General features: G+C 35.0%; 2 protein-coding genes across 6 annotated transcripts in view; one reads left to right on the forward strand and one right to left on the reverse strand.

The window, feature by feature from the left end:
• The window catches only part of LOC127868416 (putative proline-rich protein 21), a 408,141-nt gene that overhangs the window by 35,161 nt on the left and 353,551 nt on the right, over positions 1 to 19,429 (reverse strand). The gene's annotated exons all lie outside the window — the stretch shown is intronic.
• LOC127868418 (phosphoribosyl pyrophosphate synthase-associated protein 2-like) overlaps positions 1 to 19,429 on the forward strand; it is a 49,936-nt gene that overhangs the window by 21,290 nt on the left and 9,217 nt on the right. For all 4 annotated transcript variants that reach the window (XM_052410191.1, XM_052410194.1, XM_052410193.1 and 1 more), the window contains exons 3-7: positions 5,135 to 5,201; positions 15,678 to 15,850; positions 16,158 to 16,273; positions 16,676 to 16,868; positions 18,675 to 18,745. In XM_052410191.1, coding sequence (XP_052266151.1) covers positions 5,135 to 5,201; positions 15,678 to 15,850; positions 16,158 to 16,273; positions 16,676 to 16,868; positions 18,675 to 18,745 — 620 coding nt within the window. The remainder of the gene's footprint in view (positions 1 to 5,134; positions 5,202 to 15,677; positions 15,851 to 16,157; positions 16,274 to 16,675; positions 16,869 to 18,674; positions 18,746 to 19,429) is intronic.

Genomic DNA, 19,429 nt, shown 5'->3' on the forward strand with positions numbered 1-19,429 from the left:
AGGATCATGAAACTTGATAGGTAGATTGATCATGACTCGCAGATGACCCCTATTGATTTTCGAGTCACAAGGTCAAAGGTCAAGGTCACGGTGACCCGAAATAGTAAAATGGTTTCTGGATTATAACTCAAGAACGCTTTTGCCTAGGATCATGAAACTTGATAGGTAGATTGATCATGACGCGCAGATGACCCCTATTGATTTTCAGGTCACTATATCAAAGGTCAAGGTCACGGTGACCCGAAATAGTAAAATGGTTTCTGGATGATAACTCAAGAACGCTTATGGCTACGATCATGAAACTTCATAGGTACTTTGATCATGACTCGCAGATGACCCTTATTGTTTTTCAGGTCACTAGGTAAAAGGTCAAGGTCATGGTGACCCAAAGTAATAAAATGGTTTCCGGATGATAACTGAAGAACGCTTATGCCTAGGACCATGAAACTTGATAGGTAGATTGATCATGACTTGCAGATGACCCCTATTGATTTTCAGGTCACTAGGTCAAAGGTCAAGGTCACGGTGACCCATAATAGTAAAATGGTTTCCGGATAATAACTCAAAAACGCTTTTGGCTAGGATCATGAAACTTCATAGGTACATTGATCATGACTGGCAAATGACCCCTATTGATTTTCAGGTCACTAGGTCAAAGGTCAAGGTCACAGTGACAAAAAAATATGCACACAACGGCTGTCACTACAAGGGAGAGCCCATATGGGGGGCATGCATGTTTAACAAACAGCCCTTGTTTAAAATCATTTTTTTGCTCCCCGAAATAAAATTTCGGCGGAGCATATAGTTGCCAGTTTGTCCTTCCTTCCTTACTTCCGTCACACTTTTGTTACCGTTTCTTATAGAGCCTTCAATACTTTACCAATCTCTTTCATATTTGGCATGTAGGTACCTTGCATGGACCTCTAACTTTTGATGAGGTTTAAATCACTGGGTTTAAGGTCAAGGTCACCAAGGCTAATAATAATAGATTTTCCGTCACACTTTTTTAACAGTTTCTCGTAGCGCTTTCAATACTTTACCGATATCTTTCATATTTGGCATGTAGGTACCTTGCATGGACCTCTAAATTTTAATGAGGTTTTAGGTCACTGGGTTCAAGGTCAAGGTCACCAAGGCTAATAATAGATTTTCTGTCACACTTTTTTCTACAGTTTCTCATAGCACCTTCAATACTTTACAGATCTCTTTCATATTTGGAATGTAGGTACCTTGCATGGACCTCCACCTATTGATGAGGTTTGAGGTCACTGGGTTCAAGGTCAAGGTCACCGAGGCTAATAATAGATTTTCTGTCACACTTTTGTTAATAATGGCAGCCTATCCACATTGTTTTCTCATCTTGGAGGCGAAAGTGAAATTGTGCGAGATGGATTGTAACGTGAAATTGTAACAGGGCCACAATTTGTGTCATTTGAGCATACAGAGAGTAGTCCGGAATTCCTTACACTGAACAGTGCTACATCCTTTAAATTGAGCACATACGCAGTGATGTAGCAAAAATTCAGCGGTTGTATCTCGAATCAGCTTATTAAATATTCGAAAATATTCATGCGTGTCTGTTGGCGTTATGTAAAAGTCACTAAGATGAAAACTGAAACAGCTACGCCTAAAAGCGCATTAGTGCTCTATACCTATGTTTATGTTAGCGTTGTTGACACCGTGTGAACTGCTCGGGTAACAAGTAAAGCATAAACAGCAATGTTTATATACTTTTATTCCTCCATATACAAAATACGAAGATTATTGTATATTTTGAATTTGTATATGGTGTCAAAAATCAAAAGTTTTGTACACGGAACTTTCATTATGAATTTATATTCTTGGTGAGATAGTCATTTGATATTAGAAAAAATATTCCTTTAATATGATGGTGACTGCAAATTTTCTTTATATTAAGTTCTCATTACCATTTTCATCATTCTTTCTATGCTTTTAGAACTTCCAAAAAGCATGTTGTTTTTATTTTGTCTTAGTTATTTCTATGAAATAATAAGGATGATAAAAAGTGCACACAAAACTCGACCCATGCGCTATGACACACACTTTATAAAGTTGAATGGTGTGTGTTCATTTCAAACTTGCGATTGATTTTCAAAAATGAATTGCGTGTTAAATTATGCAATAGCGAACATCTTCAGTGCCTTCAGCGCTTTGATTTCTTTTGTGGGCTATATCTCCTGTAACATAATTATGAGCAACAGCCATGAAACTTACCACAGTTGTTCTCAATCATCTGGGCTTAGTCACCAGCAAGACTTGTAACCCTAGAGGCGAGGTAAAGTTCACTTATTGAGGTCAAAATCATATATTTGATAAATAATTTGTAATTAAGCTAAACTTCACTATGCATCAAGGGGTTCTATATAAAACTTTCTTCAATTGTTCTCCTTTAATTGGGCTGTGTGTCACAGGTAAGACTCAGGTCTCTAGTGTCAAGGTCATACACTCAGGTCAGATGTTTAAAACTTTGTGTAAATATGCCTTATTTTGTTAGGATTGCATTCATTTTTTATTTCATTGAGGTCAAAGATCACACATTAGATGAATTATTCATTATTTAGCCATTTCTTCAAGATGAATTAAGGGATTCTGTAATAACTTTCTACAATTGTTTTCTTTTATCTGGCTGTGTGTCACAGACCTCTAGGGTCAAGGTCACACACTGAAGTCAAATGTAACAAATTTTGATACATATGCCTTATTATGCCCCCCTTCGAAGAAGAGGGGGTATATTGCTTTGCTCATGTAGGTCGGTCGGTCGGTCGGTAGGTCGGTCGGTCCGTCCACCAGGTGGTTTCCGGATGATAACTCAAGAACGCTTGGGGCTAGGATCATGAAACTTCATAGGTACATTGATCATGACTCGCAGATGACCCCTATTGATTTGGAGGTCACTAGGTCAAAGGTCAAGGTCACAGGTGAAGGTCCCAGTTACTGGAAATAGGCATTATAAGGATTAAGTATGGTTCAAACAAGGGAAACAACTACGGTTTATGCATGTTCTTTTTATTACAGATTTGCCTCCCTTTAATTCATTCAAAATCTCATTTTACAGCAGAGATTCCAAATCTGACCTGTAAATGAGCCCCATATTTACTGCCAGTGCTAGGTTACCTTTTCCCATTTGATCATTCTTAAGTATTGGTATTGTAATGCTGCTACTGCTGCTACTACTACAACTACTACTACTACTACTACTACTACTACTACTACTACTACTACTACTACTACTACTACTACTACTTCTACTACTACTTCTACTACTACTACTACTACTACTACTACTACTACTACTACTACTTGGCTTACTGGGGGGCATTGTATTTCTCAAAGAAATCTTGTTTTGTTAGGATTCTTCCATAAATCAAGGGATTTGCGCCCATTCATCTACAACATTTTTGGGGATATCAAACACATTTGCTTGTAAATGTTTGACCTTCACAATGCAGGACAAGAAAAGCTTATATTTCTGCAGCCATTATTCAGGAATACCAATTAAAAGCTAGTTCTCACGGGTATCGGTCTCATTCATATGAATCAAAAACCTTGTTAGGGTTATTAAGTTATTTCAAAGCTTTCAATAACAAAATGTCAACTTGTGAATTTATTAAAAGCCTTGCATAATTACTCCTTTTTAGCTCTACTGGCCTGAAGAGCTTATGTCATGGCGTGGTTTCCGTCGTCCGTGCGTGCGTGCGTTAGACTTTTTATTGTTTACGCGATAAAGTTCACAGTTTTCATCCGATTCTTTTCAAACTTGTTCAGTGTCTTTATATAAATGAGTCCTCAATTTGACTCCTATTGAAAATGGGTTACATCAGAGTAAAAACTCCAGAATTATCTCCCCTTGAATTTGAGAATATTGTGAAATAAGTCTTGTTTACGCAATTAAGTCCACAGTTTTCATCCAATCATTTCCCAACTTGCACAGTGTCTTTATTTTAATGATGAGTCAAACCCTATTGAAAATGAGCAATATCGGAGATATAAGAACAGAAGTATCTCCCCTTGAATGTGAGAAAAAAATGAAAATCTTTAACATTTTGCCATTACTTTTGCAATATTGAAGATAGCAACTTCATATTTGGCATGCATGTGTATCTCATGGAGCTGCACATTTTGAGTGGTGAAAGGTCAAGGTCATCCTTCAAGGTCAAAGGTCAAAAATATATAATATAAAGCGGCGCAGAAGGGGACATAGTGTTTCCGACAAACACATTTCTTGTTTGTTTTCATATAAAGTTCTATCCTTTTGAAACTTCAACGAATGTTTTATATCATCAAGGGCCAGAACCCCATTGAGAGTGAAGAAAATTTGTCCAACTTATTGTTGAAAAGGAGCCATTTGAAGTTTAAATTTTACGTTTCTTCTTGTTTATGCGATAAATTTCCCATTTTGGGTCTGTTTATTTAAAACTTACTCAGATTGTTCATACTATCAAGGGCTTGAGCCCTATTGATTCAAGCCAGTAAGGCGAATAAGGCAGTCATGGGCCTCTTTTTTTCATTTATCGGTGTACAATTCAAGTTCAGTTTATCAGAAATGTTAGGTGATTTCTAAACTGCTAGCTGCACTTGACACTATATCTATATTGCAAGGATAGGATATATATATCATTAGTAAATAAAGCGGTGTCAATTTAAAGTTTGCCCCTGAAATGCATATTATTTTTTTTCAACAATCTTCTTGGATCAGATGATTTAAAGACGACGACGACAACGACGATGATGATGATGATGATGATGATGATGATGATGATGATGATGATGATGTTGATGATGATGATGATGATGATGATGAAAGTATTGTTTTTCTAGTATTGAACGGAATTATGCATAAGTTTCATATAATTTAATCTGTGAAAAGGCAGAAAAGAGTACAAATATCATAATTCCTTCTTCAGTTTATTAAACTAAGTTTTTGTTGTGTTATTTTTCAGTTTTTAATTAAAAAAACTTGAATATTATTCCATACTTTCAAGGTCAAGATCACACGTTTGAGTCAAAACAATACATGTATAGTGGAAGCGTTATGCACTTATAATGACAGTACTTGTGTGTATGATTAAAGTTCTTTATATATTTCTAATTATTTTTTTATTATGTATTCCAGAGACAGCAGTTGAAATTAAAGAGTCAGTTCGTGGAAAAGACGTCTATATTATTCAAACCGGAACTAAGTATGTACCGTTTATACATGTATGAGATTTAAACTATGTAGACTTTTAAGATATGTGTTCACTAGAGCTGACTGGGCCTTTGTGGCCAAATTTACAGATTTAAGCATAGCTGTTTAACCCTTCCTTTCTTCCTTAGCTGACCTTTGAAAGTGTCCAATGAATTTGAATAATACATTTCCGGCCATTAGGCCAGACACCTTTCGAAATAGAAAACATACAATCTACAAACAATTATCACATTTACATAAATAGATACAGTTTGCAACCAGTTCAGGATAATCAGCAGTTCCGATTAATTTGTATTTAATTTTCCATAATGCCCCAATAAAAACAAAATGATAAGTGTCTCAGGTAAACATTAGGAAAAGGAATAAATTAACAAAGTTTTAGCAAGAAAGCTTTTGTATTATGCTTACAGGGGGGATAAATGCAGCAAAAAGTTAACCGGACCTGATTGAATGAGCTATGTTTTGAAATGTGCATATGGATATAAAAGGCTTTATTATTTTCAAATAAACTTTTTGCTGATTGAAAACAACTGCCATGACAATGTTTTGAAATACTGATTCTGTAAGTTGAATGATTTTTAATAATTTTCCAAAGGGTTAACTTTAATTGGCTATTTTTGACAAAAAAATGCATATGCTGTCTGGCCTAACCTGTTACCATACAAAATAAATTTGACCCTTCATTTTTTTCATCTTCTCACATTGACACTAAATACCGAAAGAAATTATTGTGGTCAAAAGAATTAACGTTTTTTGCCGGGTGATTCTAAACTGGTTAACTGACCGTAATTACTTGATTTTCTATTTTTGTTAAGTTTAGGGTAAAAGGACACTACAGTGCGTTATACAACTATATTTACTGCTTGTTCAGCATGAAACAATTAATATTTTATCTCTAATGAAAAGGCTTGAGGGATGCAACAGTTTCAACTCAACTCTGGACATCAATACCGTGTGTGTGTCTGCCCCTTGATAGTTAAAAGATAGTCAGCATCAGAGCTTTTGTATTAAAAGGTTATGTTCTCATATTTAATAATTAATAGCGTATTGCATTCTGTTCACTAGTATACTTTAGATCATATAAGTATCGTTGTTCCATATCCTGATGTTGGTTTTGACCATAATATTTTGATATTTTTTCGAAATTTAACGTTAAACATGTAAAGTATAAAGCTTTAAACAAGCCTTCATTCCAAACATGGAATCGTGACCTCACTTAAATGCATTGCATTTCATCCCGCAAGGTATCAAGGTCAGTTCGTGATCCGTAAAAGAATCGTTATATGAAAGCTATTGCGTTAACTAGTTGAACTTGAATTTTATTTTGACCAGAAATAATATAAATGAAGATATTCGGTGATCAATAATAGATTCTTAATGTGTTTTCAACAATTCCATAAGTACAAGTTTTTATTAATTAAATTAGAAATATTCCTCCATATAGACCAATTTATTACGCATGAGCATGATGGTTTACAATATTTAACAATTGAATCAAATTGTCCGACAAACCACTAAAACAGGTCTGTTCCCAAAATATCATTGGATGATTTGTGTGTAGATGGTTGACTTGTATGTTTTCATTTCATTTCCATTCAGTTTCTTCTTGTGTGTTTCTGTTCTGTAACTATAGATACACAATAATATCTAATAATTCGAATAAGCCACGAAAGCTTGCACAACACCCCATAATTGATTTGTGTGTGATGCAGATAAGAATTGTGCAGAAAAAGGCATTTGCTATCTTTCATCTCATTGATATAACTACTAATCATTCATCAACAAAAACCATAATTTATTTTTAGCTCATCTATTTAAAAAAAAAAAAAATTAGCTATTGTCATCACCTGAGGGTCTGCGTCGGTGTCAGGTTAAGTTTTGTGTTTAGGTCCACTTTTCTCATAAAGTATCAAAGCTATTGCATTCATACTTGGACACTTACTTACTATCATGAGGGGACTGGGCAGGCAAAGTAAGATAACTCTGGCTGGCATTTTGACAGAATTATGTGCCCTTTTTATACTTATAAAATTGAACATTTTGTTAAGTTTTGTGTTTAGGTCCACTTTATTCCTAAAGTATCAAAGCTTTTGTTACACTTACTAACTATCATAAGGGGACTGTGCAGGCAAAGTTATGTAACTCTGACTGGCATTTTGACAGAATTATGGGCACTTTATACTTAGAAAATTGAAAATTTCGTTAAGTTTTGTGTTTTGGTCCACTTTACGCCTAAAGTATCAAAGCTATTGCTTTCAGACTCAGACCACTCTCTAACTGTCATAAGGGGACTGTACAGGACAAGTTGCATAACTCTGGTTGGCATTTTGATGGAATTATTGCCCTTTTTTTGTTTTAGTAGCTTTGAATATTTGGTTAAATTTTGTATTTAGATCCACTTTTCTTCTAAAGTATCAAGGCTATTGCTTTCAAACTTAATTCTATACTATCATGAGGGTTCTGTACCTGGCAAGTTTACTTTGACCTTGACCTTTGAATGACCTTAACTCTCAAGGTCAAATTATTAAATTTTGCTAAAATTGCCATAACTTTTTTATGTACGGTCGAATTTGATTCATACAAAACAACACTTACCTGACATACCACAATAGACTGCACCCAAACCCTCCCCAACACCCCACCCCAGAATCCCCCCCTCCATTTTTCCCATTTTTTCTTATTTTTGAAAGATTATCTTATGAATGACCACACCCTCACACTATATCCCCCTCTCCCCCCCCCCAATTTTTTTTTAACATGGTTAAAAAAAACACAAATATTTAGTTTTATTATTTTATTTTTGAAAGACCGTCCAACCATCCCACCCAAGAATCCCCCCCCCATTTTTTTATTTTTTTTTTCCATTTTTTTTCTTATTTTTGGAAGATAATGTTATAAATTACCACATCCCCACAATATACACCCCTCTCCACCCCCACCCCACCCTCCTTTTTTATTGAAGTATTGAGATAGGTCCCTTCACCTTTAAAAAGAAAAATAGATGAGCGGTCTGCACCCGCTAGGCGGTGCTCTTGTTTATTTTTTGTGATCACATTTTTGTTCTTCGTGCGGCGTGCACCGTCAACATTTGCCTTGTTAATACTCTAGTTTCAACATTAATTTGTCCGATCTTCATGAAATTTGGTAAGAAGATTTATGCCAATGATATCTTGGATGAGTTTGAAAATGGTTCCAGTTGGTTGAAAAAAATGGCCACCAGGGGGCGGAGCATTTTTAGCTCACCTGAGCACAATGTGCCCATGGTGAGCTTTTGTGATTGTCTTTTGTATGTTGTTCCTTGTGGGACGTTATCATTTGCGTTGTGAACACACTAGAGGCCACATTTAATGTCCGATCTTCATGAAACTTGGTCAGAAGATTTGTGTCAATGATATCTTGGAGGAGTTTGTAAATGGTTCCGGTTGCTTGAAAAACATGACTGCCAGGGGGCGGGGCATTTTTCGTTATATGGCTATAAATGGCTTTAGTAAAACCTTGTTAACAATCTAGAGGCCACATTTATTTCCGATCTTTATGAAACTTGGTCAGAAGATTCTCAATGATATCTTAGATGAGTTTTAAAATGGTTACAGTTGGTTGAAAAACATGGCCGCCGGGGGGTAAGGGTATCACTATTACAGATTTAAACGTTTGAATGAAATGAAATAAACAAAATGCTACCGTTTAAACAGTATCCCTATGTCAGTTTTAAAAGCATCAGTGCCATCTCATTTCTAAACTAAAAGTAGTAATTAATTCCGGAAGTTATATCCAGTGCATATCCCATTCGTGCAATGACGTCATATTAAAACCAACTGTTCTCGTTGTTGTTTAACCATTGGGTTACACTTTGTCTACTTACATGCCGTTATATTTTGTAACAAAGACAAATTAATATTGAACCCACATTAGGCCAAAACAAAATAATGTTGTGGTTCAGGTTACGGGCCAAAAAATATTAGGGTAGGTAGGTAGGAAAAACATTTTATTTTTTTATTTTATTTTATTTTGTTGAACTGCTTTTTCCAATACATATATAGGCAATCTAGCACAAAAACCATTTAACTGCTGATAAAATGAATGGTCAATTCATGGCTTCAACTTGGCTGTAGCCTTGCATTGACTTTTTATCCATATCAAAAAGAAACTTCAGGAAACTTTTTATATAGAGAAAAATACTGTAAATGTTGATGGATAATAACCTGAAAATACTTTGAAAAACATAGCTTAATTACCAAGGCTAACACCTTTTAGATAGTCATACCTAAACTGATTCGGCTTTAAAAGCCCTGAACTCATAAGCATGGTCGCTCTTTTTATGTAAAACATTAAATAAAATTGACGAAGAAGATGATTTATAAATTGCGTCGCAGAAGCTCTATGCATTTAATACGTAAAGCGCCTCCCTGATGAGTCGGAGTGAGTGAGCTAGGGCTGGCCCAAAAATTCTCTGAGCCAACTTGTTTTCGTCTTTCGGTGCGCAAAAACTGGTTTTGAAATAATTATATATATACTATCAACTTTCTTATATTTCTTTTTAATGACAACAAGGGCATATTACATATCATAATATAACATACAGTTTTCAATATAGAAATAATTAGTGTGGTACTTGTCAAAGTACAAACATAAGTTATTTTATAGATGTACATTTAAAAGTGGTGTCGATGGTCCCAAATTTGAAATCCTGAGAATTAGGCTTGAGGTCTTGGAACCGCAGCCGCAGGAACACAACACTCAACAGGAATTAAGGGCAGTGCCCCTCCACCCAATCAAAAGCCCTTCCTAATTGTGCTTTTTTATAGTCTTTCTAATTGTATTTTCAGGTGAATACAATTTAAAATATTATAAACCACACCGTCATATCACCGCATGTGTATTCGTCATTCTATTTCTTCTATAAAGAACTTCGAAAATAAATTATAATGGACGAAAAACATAATGCATCCGAAAACGACAGTCCAAAAAATTGTACAAGTTTTGCACATCAAATAGAATGTGCATATCGTTTGACTGCAGAAAATGAAAACCAGAAACCTTGCAAATAAAAAATTGGGTTGATAAATTGCTTTGCACTAGCACATTTTGTGGGTAAAAACAACTTAATTATCACCATTTAATTTCAAATATTTATCGGCAGAAAGGTGTAACATCATCGAGATAGAACTTATTATTTAATTATCATCCTTTAATTGATCGATTGATAGTCGGGAGAAAGATGTTAAGTGATCAGCTTAAAAATAATTTGTTTATTGTTACGCTTCTTTTCATTTGTTTATCTTTAAATACGACGTTTGCCATCGGCCGCTATATTGTTGGTGGACGACAGTATCAACTATGTATTCCGAGTATACAGTATCTGCGCATGAATGACCCAAGCTTAGTAAAGGTAGCTCCAGCTAGGGAAAACACTCGCTCCGATGGTACGGAAGTTGCTGTCACACCGGTCCATTTTCTTGCAAGAACTGCAAGTTGGGTATAGGTGTCCATGTTTTAAATGTCCTCCACAAAAATGGACTTTGACTTAATTGGACAGCTTTATCACACAGATAACGCTCAAGTTCTTCAAGCACACTCTCATGAACCAGTTTCCACTGGGGCTCCGTCAGAAAGGGCAATGATCTGTACCTGGGGTCAAGAAAAGTGCATATGACTTGATGTGATTTTGTACCGTCAATGTTATACCTTTTCACCAAATCAGAATGCCAAATCAGAATGCACGTCTTTTTTAAATTTTGCAACAGCAGGAGTGTCTTTGTCATTCTCAGCGAGGTGGTTGTTTATTATACTGAAAAGTATCGGGTAAATACCACTGACGGTAGGGTACAGCTCTGAAGGCATTGTTCTCGTTAAAAAATATAGCGGTTTTAAAACCAGGACCAGACCCTCATTATTTTCAGCTAGTCATCAGTTAGGTCAAGAGAACATGCAAGTCATCAGTTAGGTCAAGAGAACATGCATCAGTGATTTTGTTACGGCTGGGTCGTGCAAGACGGCATTAACTGGTAGACGCTGTTTGAGAAGCCTTTCGAGCATGTCGTATGTTGAATTCCAACGTGTTTCAAAGTCAATGATTAAGCTGTTTTCGTTAAACTTGGAGCCCATTTTCTTTTGTTTTAATTCAAGTGCATTTGAGACATTTTACTAATCTTCTGCATGAAAACAATGCCTTTCGGATAGTCTTGACTTCTCAAGCCCACTTCTAATTGACAATTGTAGCATCTGTCCAAAACAGCGTACCTGAGTCCACTCAAGTTGTTGTACATACGCCACCATATTTGACGCATTGTCAGTTACAATAGTGGAAACTTGCTCATATTTTATGCAGGATTCCTGGGTTATCAATTTTATTTTGGCTGCTGTATTTTCTGCACTGTTTTGCTCGTTGACAGCTTGAGTGGCCAACACTCTGTTGTGGTAATTCCAATCTGCAAACAGAAATATAGGATCTGGCATGAATTGTCATATCATACCATATTTTATTAAACGAGTTCAGGAATTTTGTTAATAAGCGAGCCTTTGGCGAGCTTACTAACAAATTTCCTGGACGAGTTTAATAAAATATGGTATAATATGACAACGAGTGTCAGATCTTTTTTATCACATGCTTTTTAAATAAGCAAATTAAATAAATATTAAGCAAACATTATGATAAATCCCGAATGTTGTTTACATTTTATGACGTCATTTGACGTTGCAACGTCATTTCAGCAAAATAACAAAATGCGATTGGTCAATAAACGAAAACTTAGCCAATGAATACGCTTAAAAATGCTGTATTACACATGTGTAATATAAAAAAATATGTAATGGTTGTATTACATGGGAAACAGGGTATAGCATGTGATAAAATGGAATACATTAAACATCTTCTTACACGCTTAAATAAGCTTTTTTTTACAACATACTTTATAATTTTTGGCATAATACTAAAGTCAACATTCAAATTTCACTAACGTGATGAGGTTTTTTTTCCTACATCCAAATTGACAAACTCCTACATGACATATATTTGTTTACTAAATCATTGCATCATTACAGTAAACTTAAAATTATGTCCTATTTCATTATAAACATGCCAACAAATTAAATGTCAAATTTCAAATAATTAAATGATTAATGTACTGTGGTTTCCATAAACTGATTTGATATGAAATTATATAATTAAAAATATATCAATGCATTTATATTTTGTGCTTACCTTCATCAATGAAGTGACAAGCTACTGTAATATAGCCCTCCGTTTCAAGGCTTGTCCAATGGTCCGATGTCAGTGCCACGCCAGTCTGCATGGATAATATGTTTAGCAGTTCGCTTTTTTCCGACTAGTTCATTTTTGTAATGTAAGTGGACACTGTGCGAGGGCCATGCAGGTCATACGACAGATTAAGCTCTTGACAAAAGTCAATGAAACCTTCTCCATTTACAATGTAAATAGGTCCGAGATCTCCCACACACATGAGGGCTAATTTCTCTGTGCAAACTATCCATTTTTGCAGAGTCATTGTGGGTTTGGCAAAATCAGTCAGCTTCCGCTTCTGTTTCTCATTATCTTCTGAGGACGTATTAGTTGCATCCAGTTGCACAGACATGTGAACCATTTTTATGTAGTTTGCCATGGTCCCCGCACTGACACCTTTGTACTCGGTTGCTCACAAGTTACATTTAAACTTTTCTTTTCCGCAAACTTTAATTTTAGTAAAAATGTTCCAATGCAGAGATTTTTTCCGTGATCTGTCTCGTTCGCCATATCTCTTAAAATGAATGCTGATGAAGAAACTGAGGGAAAATTTCCTCGTGCACTTTGTGCCGATGCGCTTTTAATGTTTAAGATGATTTGGGGCATGCTCATGCAACAAAAGGCGGGAACATTTTCTCCAGCACTTCATGCCGACGCACGTCAAATATTCCAGATCTCTTGTCCGTACATGGTGTATTTTTATGTTTGCAGTATTGTGAATAATGGCCATCTGACGCATGTGATACAAATACAAGTCTTTTTCAGCACCTTTTAATAAGCTTTGCAACGTCGTAACGTAATGAACTAAAATGGATTCTGTTGATATTGACTGTTGTTAAATGTTAACTGTTTTTGTAAAAGTTTGTTAGCAAAACACAAAACGTGACCGTTTTAAAGTGATACCCTTAGCCGGGGGGGGGGGGGTGGGGGGGAGTGCATTTTTCCTTATATGGCTAGAGTAAAACCTTGTTAACACTCTAGGGGCCACTTTGATTGTCCGATCATTATGAAACGTGGTCAAAAGATTTGTCTCAATGATATCTTGGATGAGTTCAAAGATGGTTCCGGTAGCTTGAAAAACATGGCTCATAGGGGAGGGGCATTTTTCCTTAAATGGTTACCTTAATTTCTCTAAGTTTTCAGACACTCTAAGCTTTTCGGACACCCCCTTTTTTAGCCAAAATAATATTTTTCGTGACTATATTTTCGGACATACGGGTTTTTGACCATAATTAATGACTCCAATTTTTCTGACAGTATATTTTACAGCGCTATTTTACCAGATTTCTGCCCTGTTTTCGCTAATCTGGAACTGTTTGATCATGGAATTTTGCGACCGCATTAAGGTCATAAAACCTTGCAGAGAATGCCCTGAGGGCCATGAACCATGACAATTGCGTTATTGGGTAGATTACCATATATCTCACCTCCTACACAAATGACCTTATCTGATTGGCTAAGAGCGGTCACGTGCTAGGGTGTATTTTCCATACACCCCGAGAAATTTCCATACACCCCGAGTAGTCAGTTGAGATGTAATCGTTACACACTCTCGTATGGTTTGAAAGTACTGAGGGTGTATATCCCATACACCATCAGTTACTAACAGTGTAACTAATACTATACTGGTAATAAACAACGGTTTTACCCAACATAAATGATATTATATTCAGAAAGCAGTGTTTGTTTTTTATTGAAGTTGTATTTTATTCAAAGCAGAGAAAGGAGAGTACAACACAAAACAATGATTTCACATTTATTGATTGGTTTTATTTCAATTTAATAAATGACAAACAAACACAACTTATACGGGTATGTCTCTAAATTTTCGGACACTTGTACTTTTTGAATATTTTTGGTACCTAAATTTTCAGACACCAAAAAATTTAATTTTATGGCTTTATTAAAACCCTGTTAACACTCTAGAGGCCACATTTATTGTCCGATCTTCATGAAACTTGGTCAGAAGATTTGTCCCAATTATATCTTGGACGAGATCAAAAATGGTTCCCGGTAGGTTTAAAAACATAATGGTTCCCGGTAGGTTCCTTTTATGGCTATATATGACTGTAGTAAAACCTTGTTAACACTCTAGAGGCCACATGCATCGTCCAATCTTCATCAAACCTAGTCAGAAAATTTGTCCTTATGATATCTTGGATGCGTTCCATAATGGTTCTGGTCTGGTGAAAAACATGGCTGCCAGGGGGCTGGGCATTTATAAGATCACCCTTGGCAGGCGGCGTCTTGTATGGTTAGTTATGCACTTAAATGGTTAGTTATGTAGTTGTTGCTTAATTTAAAAAAAACCATATCACTTTGCCTATCAAATGGTTAGTAATGACATAAAAATATATTATTTTGCAACTTACATGGTAAAGTTATGTGTTGCTTAATTTTCAAAAGTATTTCATTTTGCCACTCAAATGGTAAAGTTATCAAGTTGTCCAAAACCTTCAAACGGGCGTATCTTGTGACAGTTTGGCACTCGTTCCTTATATGGCTATATATTGCTTTAGTAAAACCTTTTTAGCACTCTAGAGGACACATTTATTGATCTTGATGAAACTTAATCAGAAGATCTGTGCAATGATATCTTGACGAGTTTGAAAATGGTTCCATTTTCTTGAAAAACATGGTCACAAGGGGGCAGGGGATTTTTCCTTATATGGCTATATATGTATATAGTTAAACCATGCTAACTCTGATCTCCATGAAACTTGGTCTGAAGATTTTTCCAATAGATATCTTGAACAATTTGAAAATGATTCTGGTTGGTTGAAAAACCAGGGGGCGGGGCATTTTTCCTTATATAAATGAAAAACTCTAAAATTCACATTTATCGCCCAATCTTTATGAAACTTGGTTTTCACATTTGTTTTTATTATATCTTGGATAAGTTCGAAAATGGTTCCAGTCTGGTGAAAAACATGGCGGAAAGGGGGCGGGGAATTTATCTTAAATGGCTATAGTTAAACCTTGTTGGCACTCTTTAAGTTACATTTATAGTTCACTTTTCAGTAAACTTGGTCAGAACATTTGTTCTAATTATATCTAGGGCTGCACAGAGCAGGTCAGTTCCTTTGTGTCTCGGGTGAGCGACTTTGGGGATTTGTTTAAAGATATTTCTTGTTTTTAGATATCTAGAAAAAGTTTATAAAAAATAATCCTCAGTGTTATGCTGAACTTGTGTACCAGGCTGGGACATTCAGGTTGCCATGGTTTCAGGAATGTGAACAATGACATGATGGAGCTGCAGATCCTGGCCTACGCGTGCAGGACCAGCTGTGCACGCAACATCGTGGGCGTAATACCATACCTGCCTTATTCTAAACAGAGCAAAATGAGGAAAAGAGGCTCCATTGTTTGTAAACTGCTTGCAAAGATGTTGAGCAAATCAGGTTGTGATTTCTGGAAATTGATTGATAACAGTTTTACGCATTCCAATCCTATGTGCATATCTTACAAAGGTCTCAGAAGGGTATTGACTTATGTGTCATCCTTGCAAACATTTAGATGTAATTTTGATCCACACTTTTAATATCTCTTGCTCAAGCCAGCACTTATTATAGGTCACCACTTGTTTTACCATGGCTCAGAAAGTCTTTAAATGCAAAAACAGGTTTCAATGAGCAGTTATTTACTTCCAATTTAGAGAATTTGATGTGAAATGTTGTGTAACTTTGAGTTGTGTTTGCTGTGTTGCAGGCTTGGACCACATCATCACTATTGATCTCCACCAGAAGGAGATCCAGGGCTTCTTTGATATTCCTGTGGACAACCTGCGAGCCTCCCCCTTCCTCATAGAGTACATCCAGACCACGGTAGGAAACCAACTGGTTATATTTAACAATAATTTACATTAGTTAGATCATTTTGTTTTATATTTACAGGCTGGTAACATGTTTTTTCTGTTACAGTAATTATTTAAATTAATAAGGCTTGTCATAAGAATGAAAATGTTGAAACAAGAAATGATGAAACAGAAATCTCTTTTCAATTTTTATAACATATGGGGCTTAATGAAGATCCTGTTTGAAAGAAATCCTGAAAATCGGAAAACAAATTATTTAAGATTTTTTTGCAGTTACCGGTAGTTCCTTACATGAATATATCCTGAAACAACCCGTAGTTTGAGTCTTTTTATTGTTAAGAAGCATATGATGCTGTTAATGATTATGAAGATAAGCATAATCATAATGCTTTTCACTAAGTTTTTCTTTCAGATTCCAGATTTTAGAAATGCTGTTATTGTGGCACGCAATCCAAATTCAGTGAAGCGGGTAACCTCATTTGCCGAGCGTCTGAGATTGAGCATTGCTGTAATTCATGGCGAAGAAAAAGATGAAGATGAACCGGATGGTCGTAACTCTCCTCCACCCGTACAAGGCGCTGATTTTGCTTTTAATCCAATTCCTGGTTAGTCTGTGACTGTGCTGTTCAGGGTCGCATAAAGGTTATTGGCATGATGTGTAGTTGAAATAAGAATTGTGCATATTTTGTTGTTTTTTTGTGATAGTCAAGGTCAAATTTAGGAAACAAATAATAGTTACACAGTTTCAACCTTTTACCTTTTTCATTATATTTTCTGAAGTTATAGCTGTATTTAGTGTTCACAAAATGTAATTTAGCCTTGGCATGCATGTCCTGTGGGCACATTTCTAGGGATTGTTTAAGGATGGAAAATATCAATTTCAAATTGTTCTGTTTTTTGTTTACTAAATGTAAAAAATTACTAAATGAGTTCCATATGCATCCAAAAATTTTGGAACATATTCAAGTAGATTGATGTGTATGTAAGAAGATTTCATTTTAATCTTCCTTTTTGTCATTTAGTAGACCAATAGATGATTTTAACTTCATTATTTTTTAAATTTCCCAATAGTTAATTGTGTACTGTCAAATATTGAAGACTGTGTGTATTAATCTTCCTGTTTGTCATTTAGTAGAAAAATAGATGATTTTAATCAATTGTGAGAACAAAAAATTTATTGCATTTATTTCTTAAGTGCAGAAAAGTGGTCCATTGTTGAATCTTTGCCCCCAAATCTGATTATGATATTAGTATATAAATTATACATTGGCTTCAAAATTATAGAGATTATTTACCCGGTATACAAAAATCCTTTAGGAAAGTTATTATGCAAGAATTATCATAAAACAAAGAATAAATAATGCAAATCAATTTGTTTACACTAAAAAGAACAATTTAATCATTTTACGGATGGCTAAAGAAAGGCTTCAAAACCTCTTCTCATTATGTGCCTTACATTTCAGGGCACAGACACATATAGTCTACAACACATTCTTGAGCAGGATAAAACATAAGGATTTTATACATTTTTCCTTGATTTTTTTTCTCGTTTGTGTTATGTCAATGATAAGTATACTATAAGAATAGCATGTTATGTTGAAATAAATCAAATATATATTGATTTTAGAAAAATATATTTATATTTTCAACATGTGTACACATAGATATTTTTCACCTGAATATATCAAAGGCCATATTGTGAAGGCTGTGATACAGAATACTTTGAAATATTGACACAAGATTCAGACTCATGTATATACCCGTTGATTAAGGGGACAATTTGTCCCTAAATTAACCATATGTCTTAATAAATTAATCTGGAACACATAGACTTAGCAACCAATACCTGTTAACTGCGATAAAGCACATAAACATTACCATTAGATATCACAATGTGGACCATTATTGGAGTGCTCCTTGGGTTGTTTAATAATACAAAAAGGACAAAGTATACTAGTTCAAATGTCACACAAAAAGCGATGCACCTTGGACTTTTTTATGTTTTATAAAGCGTCCAATTATAAAAGATTACCAACAAAAAAATAATTTTGGAACATATTCAAGTAGTTTGATGTGTATGTAAGAAGATTTCATTTTAATCTTCCTGTTTGTCATTTAGTAGAACAATAGATGATTTTAACTTCATTATTTTTTAAATTTCCCAATAGTTAATTGTGTACTGTCAAATATTGAAGACTGTGTGTATTAATCTTCCTGTTTGTCATTTAGTAGAAAAATAGATGATTTTAACTTCATTATTTTTTAAATTTCCCATAAGTTAATTGTGTACTGTCAAATATTGAAAACTGTGTGTATTTAAACATAATACATATATCTTCTTTTCTTAAAATGCATATGGAACTCAGTAGACTTATTGAACAGTTAAATATTCTGTTATTTGTGAATTGCAGCAATACAAGCCAAAGAAAAGCCACCTTTGAATGTGGTGGGTGATGTTGGTGGGAGGATTGCTATTATTGTGGTAAGTGTTGCTATTATTGTGGTTACTGTTGCTATTATTGTGGTAAGTGTTGCTATTATTGTGGTTACTGTTGCTATTATTGTGGTAACTGTTGCTATTATTGTGGTAAGTGTAGACCCTTTCTTCCCTCTCCTGTCTCTCTGCATTGACAACAAACAAACTAAAATGATATTGTTGGCAAAATTAACTGTAAACAAGATGTGTTTGTGAAACACTATGTCCCCCCATATATTTGACCTTGACGGATGACCTTGACCTTTCACCACTCAAAATGTGCAGCTCCATGAGATACACATGCATGCCAAATATCAAGTTGCTATCTTCAATATTGCAAAAGTTATGGCCAATGTTAAAGTTTACCAATGAAACGCAAACAAATAAACCAACAAACCGAGAGGGCAAAAACAATATGTTTCCCAGTATAGACTGGGGAACATAAAAAGAGAAATAAGACAATTGAATGGTTTAAAAATATGCTTTTTTTGCTCACCTGAGATTGAATTATTATGAGAAATATATACGTTTTATATCTCCCAAACATACACAGCTATGGAAATATACTATTTCGCTCACATGAGCATGAGTTGCTAGGAGAATTTTACTTTTTAGCTAACCTCAGCATGAATATATTGAGAATTGTAGTTTTTTTAGTTCTTTTGCTTTTCAAAACATTAATAGTCATGA

The sequence above is a fragment of the Dreissena polymorpha genome, chromosome 2 (assembly GCF_020536995.1).
Source record: "Dreissena polymorpha isolate Duluth1 chromosome 2, UMN_Dpol_1.0, whole genome shotgun sequence".
NCBI lineage: Eukaryota > Metazoa > Mollusca > Bivalvia > Myida > Dreissenidae > Dreissena > Dreissena polymorpha.